We start from the raw sequence: 10,911 nt of genomic DNA on the forward strand, positions 1-10,911 counted from the left end.
TTTTTTCTTTTTCTCCAATGTTATAATCACCTTATCATGTTCGCAATTAAAAGAATGAGATATTTTTTTAATCCATGAGAGCGACATCCATGGCTTTAGCTCACAACTTGAGTGGACATAATAAACTAGTAGAATATCAAACTGATAAACTAAAATGAGATTAGGACTTGCTAACTAGGATTTTGCCATCCACTGAGGAAAGGCCCCACAGCCTAGTGGGATGGTAGAATGGAGCTATCAGCCCACAAGTCGAGATGAAATACCTGCGTATGCATAGACACTGAAAGGTTCCTTAGATATCAGAAATTGTTGAAGAATCTAGAAGATTTTTTTTCCTTTTGTTCCTTCCAAGTAATCCAAAAGAAATAAGAAATTGATATATATATATATATATATATATATATATAGAGAGAGAGAGAGAGAGAGAGAGAGAGAGAGAGAAGGTGGTAGCTGCTAACCACTTTTCTTGTTAAACGCTGTGCTAACTGGGCTTTCAAAGGGTTTTTCCATGTTTTCCTTAAATCTGAATGTACAGATGCATTCTACATGCTTGATTTTATAGAAATCAATTCTTAAATCATTTGATTCTGATACACGTAGGTTTTTATAAGGTTTAAAAAATTCAATGTCCTAATATTTTCCTAAATATTCCAGGCTTAAAAAATCACATTTTTCATAGAAAAAACATGATGCAAGAGTTGTTTCTTAGTAAATCAACACTGCCCAACATATCCGTGTGGTCATATTTAAGTAATTCATAGGGAAAACTTTTCGAAAGCCTGGTTAGTACCGCGGTTAGTAGCTACCACCTTCTCTCTCTCTCTCTCTCTCTCTCTCTCTCTCTCTCTCTCTCTCTCTCTCTCTCTCTCTCTCTCTCTCTCTCTCTCTCTCTCTCTGTATATATATATATATCACACTAGAAATCACCTTTTTTATATGTTCAGTCTTTTTTTAAATCAGACCCCATAGACATAACGTGCATGGTTTGTTCAGTAGTAAATAAGTTTTGAATCACGTAATTACATTTAGCAGACTTTTCAAGGCCTTGAAAAATCAAGAGATCACAATAAGCCAAAACTTCATGACTCCAAAATTTGTGTTCTTAGGTTCAAACCTTTTTTTTTACTAGGCAAGGGAAACCCAAACTCGCACGCAACACCCTTATTTCTTGCACATTGGCTGGTGTCCGGTTGGTAAAACCCTTGAGGTTCTCCCTGCCTAACAGGGAGTATATGCAACTTCAACTTTTCGGCAAAGAATGACCTTCCAGGGTTTCGAACTTGTGGCATCCCATCAACTTGCTGACCAAATGATGAAAGCCTTGTGGGCAACCAAGGTTCAAACCTTAAAACACATACTACTCTGAACACACACACACACACACACATATATATATATATATGTGTGTGTGTGTGTGTGAGAGAGAGAGAGAGAGAGAGAGAGGCGAAAGAAGATCAACATTAATACTCATGAAGAACAACAAAATGTTGAACCCATGAACCGAACAAAATAGAAGAGAGAGAGAGAGAGAGAGAGAGAGACTCATGTAATGGAAAAAAGACAACCATTTTGTAGAAGACATGCTTGTGGAACGGTCAAAAAGGAATTAGTGATAGAGATAGAGAGATAGGGGCAGCATTGCATTATGAGATTATGAAACAAAGAGTGGTGCGCTTAAATAGAAACCCAACATAAAGTAGTCCCAACATGCCCAAGTCAGGAAGAAACAATGTGCAGAAGACACCATCTATGGAGAGGTCAAAAAGATAAGAGGAGAGAAATAGCTAGGGGGATGTAGGGCACTGTTACTTTTAGTTGGGAAGGATGTTAAAGAGACAAAAGACAGATAAAACAATGGGAGAAAAGGACCTCCACCACCACCAAAATAATGCACCAATCTTAGTGTCTACGTGACCAGCCTGGTGTTGGAACTCCATCACCATAAAAAGAGAGAGGAAACATCCGAAAAATCACAGCTTAAGATATGCCCTTTATACCCAAGGAGCTCCTCTTTTGTCTAATTGACCAAATTATAGTGTCTAATTTGCTGTGTATGATATTGCCCAAATCCTATCTTTTCATGTGACTAAGCTTTATGTACATCAATTATTGTGCATATCAATTAATTAGTCGGCTTTGGCCATAACCACCATCCTTGCTTTATTATGACACTCAAAACCATGGCAGATCAGGTGCAATGTGATTGCACATTTTTTGTGTGCTGCAGCACCTGATCACCCACCATCTGCTGTTGGGCCCCACAGCTGTCAAGTTTTATCCCAAAGATGATTGGTGGTCAGGTGTAGCAGCGCACTAAAACTGTGCAATCAAGTTTCACCTGATCCTCCATCCTGGGTAAGCGGCATCGAGTCATGCTGTGCTGGCCACCTTACTGAGCTAGGTCATCGATCGTGCTTGACAGTGTAAAACTTCTTGGCCGTCCTGCCCCCAGGGGGTCTGCTGCTGCTTTGGCTTACTCATAGGTAGCCTTTTTACCTTCAGAATCCAAGCACATATCCTCAAAGCAGTTGTACCATCATTAGAGTCTGCGTGCCTCATGATGTGTTAAAATTATGTCAATTTTATAAAGATGGGATTTCAGGTTTGTATTATATTTACATTATCATACATAGAATGATATGCCATTTCTTTCTCATTAATTTCAGATATTTAAACTATTTTTTTTTGTCATTGAAAAGTTTGATCGAAAGGATACAATGGAAATGGAGCATGTTTTCGACTGATAATTTGTATGCACAATGTGAAAATACCAAGTGTAAGACCATCATACTGCCCTACAATTATTTTGGCATGTCATATTGCCAAATTAAGAACAATCAAGTTCATAAACTGTGACCTCTAGAGTTGGTGAACTTGGTCAAAAAGAAACTTGGAGTTCAAGAACTTGGCCGCGCATGCAGGGATGACATACCCTTGAATTTTGGTGCATCTCACCAATAGCAATACTAATTGAATGTGGACCGTCAATCTTAATTAGAGCCAGGAAGGATAAGAATTTCATGGTGATCGTCCATCTATATAATGCGCAAGTTCCTTTGGACAAACTATGCATTGAATGTGAAGGGTATTTTCATCATTTTATAAGGCCGAAAGGGCAATTGGTGTTTCTTGTGAGGGAAGGCTCCCCACAAAGCACCACCCCAATCCGAGAATTTCATCTTTTTCCTTTTTTAATTAATTAAATGGTGAAATTTGTTGGCCAATGCCGACCGACCAGCATTCCTTACCTACTCGGCCAACTTTCCCCACCCTTTAATTCTATAAAAAATATTAAATTATAATTAATGTATTATTTTAAAACAATAGTGGGAAGAAGGAAGGGCCCAGATTGCAATTGTGGGAGAAGAGACGGCTCTCACTTAATTTGGGATGCATGTGACTACGGTGGGTCACCTACTTTTATTTAAATGACTGCAGTAGCCCTCCCTTACTATTCACTTTTGTTTTTTTTTTAAAGTGGTTTTAAAAAATTTGTACTGAAGAAACAGATATTAGAAAGGATAGAGCAATGGCTTAGGGTATGACTGTGTTTTGTTGAACTCTTGGGGATCTTGAGTTTTCTTTTTTAGTTGTCTTTTATAATATATATATATATATATATATATATATATATATATATATATATATATATGGTGAAAACATAAGGCATATTTGGTTCTAGGTGGCATCAATGTGGCGTACAAATAAAAATTTTGATACTGTTGAAAAGTAAGTTTTCAGCATTTTAATAAATAAGAAAATTTTAGAAATTTCCAAAATAGTGCGGGATTAAATATTAAATAAAAATTAGAAAAAAATAAATTAGAGAGGAGTGGATTTTGCCAAAATTCAGGAAATATTAGATTTTGGCAACACTTTTGAGTGTCATATTTGCATATTGGAAGCAGCTTGCAATTGAAAAAGATTGATGGTTAGGGGCAAAACATATTTTTGTTTTAGGAAAGGAATTTGGTAGGAGGAATTAAACCTTTTTTTCTAAAAGAAAATCAATAGAAGTAAACAAAATATATAGACATAAAATTAAAAGCAGTCTTGAAGAGCATTACAAGTAGACGTTCAAATGAAGCCAAACGAAACCAGCTTACTTTAGAAAAAAAATATCATGATATTATATATGATAAAAAGTTAGAAAACTTAAAAAATTGCATGATTCATTATCTAGCAAGAAACAAACTCTTAGCCGTTGTAGTAAACATCATGACAGGTAGGCCATGATAGCTAGAGATGCTAAACACTATGCTCAGCCAAGAATATTTGCACCAAAAAAATTAATCTCTCCATGACATTTTCTCCCATAGTTGCTGTAAAAAAGAAATAATAGCAATGTATTATCCCTTTGTATATTCTTCCCTAAAAATTTCATAACATCAAAACAAAATTGTTGGTTATAGAAAATAAAAGTTTTACTTTTCCTTCAAAAGAAAAGAAAATGAAAGACTTATTCAGAAAATAAAAAGAAATCTAAAAGGTGGAACCTTGGTGTAGAGGGACCTCAGGTTTTGTTTGTAGTTTGTTTTATAACCTAGAGAAACTGCACCTGGCATGAAGACCTGGTCACACTGACTCACAACCATGAGAATCAAAGCTTGACTATTTGTCTAGTGGCCAACGATACGCCACGCCAACCCCTCTTGATGCTTTTGTTTTGTTTGTATCTTTTGGTAAACAAAGAATTGGCCTTTTTGTTGGTTATAAAGACTTGAAAAATAAAATAAAACAATAAAAAGAAGCCAGACATTTTTGAAAAATAAACAGAATAAATTGAATAAAAAAAGAAAGGGGTAGTACTGTAATAGCGGTCGATGAGGAAGCCAATTTGGACACTGAAAAAAAAAAACACTCATGGTTTGCCCAGATATCTAATGATACGTTCGTCAGTTTTCAAAAAGAACAAGGGTGGTACCGACTTTGTGGATCTCGGACCAAACGACGCCCTCGCCGTCGGGTCCGAGGTTATAAATACCCGAACCCGTCACGGTTTACGGCTTTCGAAGCCACGCTTAGATCTCTCTCTCTCTCTCTCTCTCTCTCTCTCTCTTTCTCTCGATCGCTCGACTCTCGCCGGAGACTACCGGAAATGTCGTCGGAAAACTTTTCTGGTGACCCAACCCCGCTGAAGACGGCGGAAGAGGAGCTGAACGTGGCCGGTGACGGCGAAGGAACGGCAGAGAGTTCGCAGTGGAGGACGGGTCCGGAGCAGAGTAGCTACACCAGGAGTCTTCTGAGGGCGCTCCGAACCGCCCGAAGTGGCGCTCCTCCGGCGGCAGGAGTCTCGCGATCTCTCGCCGTCAAGGAAGCGGCCGATTCCACCCTCGCCAAGGCCGCTAAGGGTAGGTCACGGTGGAGCCGGGCGATCCTGGCGCGGTCTCGTCGCCGCCGGGGGCGATTCCTGTGGCGGAAGGTCCGGCGGGTCTCGGTCAGCCAGAGGGCGGCGAGGATGGAGCCATCGCCATCTCCGTCGGCGGCATCGGAGGCCCGCCGGACTCCGTCTAAGAGGAAGCGCGGCGGGAATGAGGATTCCGGGGTAGGCGACCGGTTGAGGACGCTTGGGAGGCTGATCCCGGGCGGCCGGAAGCTCGCCGCTCCGACGCTTCTCGAGGAGGCGACTGACTACATCGCTGCGTTGGAGATGCAGGTGAAGGTTATGAGTGCTCTCGCCGACCTCCTCTCGACGGCGGCCCGGACCTGACTCCGGCGATCTGCCGTCTCTCTCTCTCTCTCTCTCGATTGATCGGTCGATCCTGACGGCGATGACGGAATCCCGGCTTTCGCAGTGAGGACAGTGCTCTCTCTCTCTCTCTCTTCGAATTCGGTTCTGGGCGGAATCTGAATCTGACGGAATCTCTCTCTCTCTCTCTCTCTCTCTCTCTGCCGGAATCTCGTTTTTTCCGGTGACCAAAAACCACCTACTTCTCTCTGTAAATCCTAGCATCTTTGTACATTTTTTTTTCTCTCTCGAAAGATCGAAGGAAAAAACATTATTTTGTGCCATATTTTCTTGCGCGTGACCGACGGAGATTCCTTGTAGGCACAGACTTCGTGGAAAACGAAAATCTATGTGACTCTGGTTCTTGGTTTTTCGTTTTGCCCTTGTGAAGTTTATTTGTTTTTTTTTTAAATTGGGTTTCCTCTATTGATTATTCTCGCAATCCGCAATTTCATTTATCGAGTTTTGCTGAAAATTGGAATTTTTTTTGTTGTAATAAATACGAATTGTTGCCCAATATGGGGGGTTTTAACTTTTAATGGAATCCAATGGGGTTTTTGGATGGTTTCCAAGATCTCTGTTTTCCATCTTTGCTATCAAAATCATACCCATATTTCGATTGGAAGACCTCGTTTAGATGGAGGAAGGGTTCATAATGATGAAGATGAAGATGGTGGTAACAACGGCAACAGTAAGTCATAATTCAGAATGTGATTCAAGGATGTGTCTGGTTTACAAAATGAAAATCGTGATGTTATTGATTAAGATTTCACTGTAAGTCCAACAATTGAGATGATCTAATCCTTCATGTTAATTAGGGTGTTTGATGATGATCGTCATCATCATCATAGTAGATCACAACATTTTGAGAGAAAATTTTGAAATTGAGAGTTGTGGTAGATCACAAAACTTTAGAAACGTGAACATATTGATTGCACTTGCCAAAAGCATTCATTGACTGCGAACAATTGCAGGAATCAATTGATAATCAGGAGATGTGGTTTTTTTTGTACAGAAACCCATAAATACTTAAATTACCCAGTTGATTGTGCTTTCATTGAATGCCAATTGCAATAACCTCATTTTTAACCAAGAAGGCCTGACAATGATGGCAATTATAACAACCAAAATATGCTACCTAGTCAAAGTCAATTTGGATTTGAGAGTTGTGGGAGACAACAACATCTGAAACGTGAAATTAACTGCACTAATAATTAGGAGCTATTTATTAATACCAACAATTGCAATTGATCTTATCTCATTAGAATATGTCTTGAATGTTTCAAACTTCCATGACCCACGTATCATTTTGTGCATTTATAAGTGTCATGTGTAGGGTGGAGAAAGCTCTTACAAAATTAGGAAGTAGTTGGATCCCTCTCCAGCAATAAGTTGGTACAAAATGAAACTGAAAACTTATATACACTAATTAAGCAAAGATTGTCCTTTTTCTTTAGGCTAATCCACAACCTCACATTGGCATGCCTCATCTCCCTGCCTACTAGCAATAAGTTGTATTCTAATGAGTTTTCAACTAATGCATATTTGCATGCCATGCGTGGCCTTCATGATCATGGGTCAACTACTAGCTTTTTTCTCAAAACTTATGACAAAGGCTTGAAATTTCGAAATCCAAGAGTGTGTCTTCTGTATCACATCACAAGGCCAAGGCTAAGGGTTCGTTTGCATTCCACCGAAATACTGGAGTTTTCGCGGAAACTCACGAAACACGAATCGTTTTCGTGGGTCTCACCATGAGAATGCAAACAGCGTGCTCTTTTTTCTCACGGAAAGAGAGAGCCCCAAAATCAACGGGAACACCCCCTTTCCGTGGAATTGATTCCCATTGGGGATGGACCGATTTTGTTAACATGGAAGAAGGCTCCGCATGGATTGCGGCAGAGAGCCTCCTGTGGTACACAAACGACCTCTAAGTGTTTACACTAATGAATGAGCTCGCGAGAGATGTGGTTTCCCCATTTATCAAAAACAGAATTAAAAGGGAATTTGAGTTGGTTTAAAACTAAGTCCTATTGGATCCGAGTAGGTAAATCTGGATTAGAATCTGTCATAAGCCAAATGCCACATATTTAGGCAAATCCCTTTTTCATCATTAATTTTTACACAAAGATATTGTCATACATGGATTTGGGTCGTAAACATTGGAATCAGGTCCAGATCCAAGCATTCTGGTGCCTGCCCAATATGTTTTGTCGTCTCAGTGCCTAGGGCTGCATGCCAATGGATCGCACCAATGTGGGGTATCCACCTGAACTAAGTCCGAATTTATGGAAATGTGCATAAAATAACTTATCCAAATATATTTTTATCGGATATCCCACAGGACCTGACCCTATCCAAGTATTTTAGACGTATTTTTAATTAAAAAGGCTCCCATTGCCTCAACCTGACACAACCCGAACCAGAGCCTGATGAGTGCTTGTTATTTGGCGGATTTGGGCACCGTAATGGCTTGATAGGGATGTAGTGGTTTAAAATCTGTTGGATTTAGGTGTTGACCAAAATCCAATCCAATCCAATCAGATATAATATATCTGGATTTGATCCAAGATCCAAAATAGAAGACCCTTCACAAGTTGCAATTAGCTCCCCATCCTTGTATAATATTGTAGGTTTGAAATATAACCTATTTGGGGTATAATTTGCATCAGATGCAGATTCATTTGGTTCTTTATCTGTTTCAGGTTCCAAAATTCCTATAAGAAACCATTCTGTTTAACAAATTAATCAAAGCTGGAAGTCGATTAACATGTTGGGTCTGACCAAATGGATATAACTAGGTTGGATGTCCGAACAATGTCATCATCCAGCACACACATATGGGTCGGACTTAGGCTCAAATCCAACCTAATTGACCGGGTGAGCATAGAGTTTCAACCGGTAGGATTTAATAAATCCTACATAGTTGTCAAGGCTACATCGGATCGATCTGAAATATCTAAAACCAGATCCGGTTAAAATTATCAGCCCTTCACAAGCAACTGGGTTCAGATATAAATTCAATTCCAATCGAAAATTGTAAACATGTTAGACGGATACGATGCAGACTCGAGACGTAAGAAAAAAGGGCATAGGGACACGTATTTTAAAATAGTAAAAAAAGTATATGTAAACATATTATATGTATTTCAAAATAATAAAAAAAATATACGGAAACATATTATAATAATTTCAACATATAAAAATACGTTTGTTAATAATAGAAACCCATTAGAATACATATGAATGGTGTCAAACACGTGTCACGGCTTGCTATCCTAGCGTATCCAAGTGTCACGAGACCCCATATAGTGTTCCCCTATGACATAAGCTCTAAACTTAGCCAAAATCCTATATTAGTGTCATATTACTTTTATCCTGAATCCCAGTAAACTGATTAATTTGGATTGGATCAAATATCCAATATTGCAACACGAACAATGCATTGACAGCCTGTGTTTGTTGGTCATGGACTAAGAATGAGGATAAGGATGGATGGGTCCATCATTTCTAAGTCAAACCCCTTATATCGTACGTGAAGCCCTAAAAGAGTTCACGTGAAAGGCATTAACTCATTTCCTGTCTCCAATTATTGTTTCAGGGAAGTCATTCCCTTTTAACTCTCTCTCTCTCTCTCTCTCTCTCTCTCTCTATATATATATATATGAGTTTCGGGTCCCTGATAGATCAGATCCATTTGTGATCTAGAATAGTAAGTAAACATCTGACAATGTTTTCATATTTTCAGAAAGATATTACCTTGAAAATTTAGAATATCACCTATTTTGAAAATATCATGATATAACTGTGAGGATAATGTGCTTAAATACTATTTTCCTGTTTTTTAGTTTAGATATTTGTTCATATCTTTTTTGTATTCTATAAATTATATAGCTGGATTTTTTATTAAGTATTTTCGAAAAAGAAAAAATTGCAATTATTATGAGATTTTCCCCTGCAGAGGTTTTCCAGATTTCTAACACCCTGCTCTAAGAATTGAAATTTGTTGGAGTTGTAACCCGGTAGAACTATGGATCCAACCCATATTGAAAGATCCAGTTAGTATATACATATATATAGTGAAATTCAGAGCAAATGTAATCTGACCTAGCCAGTTTCAACTTAGAATTGGGTAAATAAACATGGTCAGGTTCATATAAAAAATCTGGCTTTGATCAGACCTGTTTTACACTTTCCACATGAAAATCTTTAGATTTTCCTCATTTCCTTATCAGACTCAGTACCACGGGGACTGCCATAGATCCAAACTGAATCCGGATCAATAAACTGGATCCGTTCTTCACGATAAAAAATAATTGGATCCCACGTCGGATCAAATATGACTCGACCCCACCCTGCTTGCGACTCCCGGATCCGGGTTCTGTCAAAAAAATCAGATCCGGGTGGGCCTCTCTCTCTTCTTTTATCATTATTGAAAAATTGCTGGGCAACGCACGCGTGCGCGGGTAAAATGGAAATAGTATGGTAGGGGACAGGGTGGACGGAAAATGAGATATGGAAAAAGATTTCCTTTTCACCGGCAGCTGTCATTCACCTGCCAGGAGATGCCACCCAGAATCTCACCGACAATCTCTGGCGCTTTCGTCAGCTTCCCCAAAAGCCCACCTCGTTTTCTCGGTTGCGTTACCGGAGATTCCCGGTTTGGGCATCCCTACAGAACAGGCCCTCCCTCTTCACAATATTACGTTTTCGTCCACCCACTTTTTTTTTTTATCGGTTTCCTTTTGAAAAAAATAAAATATAATTGTTGGCTTGTTGCCTTCTTTATTTGTGTGATCATATATGGATCGGGTCGGGTCTAATATAGACCCACCATCCAATACAACTAAAAGTCGGATTGAGAATTTGGCCCTAGTCTGGTGATGTAAATCCAACAATGGCCTGACCCAGATAAGGGTGAACATCAGGTTCGCTCGGCCTGTCACTGACCCGATGCCTACTATATCCCAACTGGGCCAAGATCCAAACTTTCCTGCCAGCAACCTGACTAGACCCTTGTCGGATTCAGGCAGAGCCTTGGTCTTATCAGGTTCGAGTCGGCCTCATTGGACCTGCAGGCTGGTCTCAGGCCAGGCTCTACTGAAATATATTTCACCTGCACCTGAAACTGGCCTGGCTTATTTGGGCCAGGTTACGCCTGGGTCTTATTGGCGTAGCCCGTA

At 39.5% G+C, this 10,911-nt stretch overlaps 1 protein-coding gene across 1 annotated transcript; it reads left to right on the top strand.

Moving 5' to 3' along the window:
• Nucleotides 1-5,017: 5,017 nt before the first annotated feature.
• On the top strand, nt 5,018-6,012 carry LOC149832269 (transcription factor bHLH148-like). Its single transcript, XM_090012402.1, has one exon. It carries the CDS (start codon nt 5,099-5,101, stop codon nt 5,708-5,710), a length of 612 nt encoding a protein of 203 aa, XP_089868528.1. The 5' UTR covers nt 5,018-5,098; the 3' UTR covers nt 5,711-6,012.
• Nucleotides 6,013-10,911: the final 4,899 nt, after the last annotated feature.

This window comes from Nuphar pumila, chromosome 7 (genome assembly GCF_984573655.1).
Source record: "Nuphar pumila chromosome 7, dmNupPumi1.hap1.1, whole genome shotgun sequence".
Taxonomy (NCBI): Eukaryota; Viridiplantae; Streptophyta; class Magnoliopsida; order Nymphaeales; family Nymphaeaceae; genus Nuphar; species Nuphar pumila.

Coding starts and splice junctions, on each gene's coding strand:
- LOC149832269 (XM_090012402.1), top strand. CDS start 5,099: ATGTCGTCGGAAAACTTTTCTGGTGACCCAACCCCGCTGAAGACGGCG.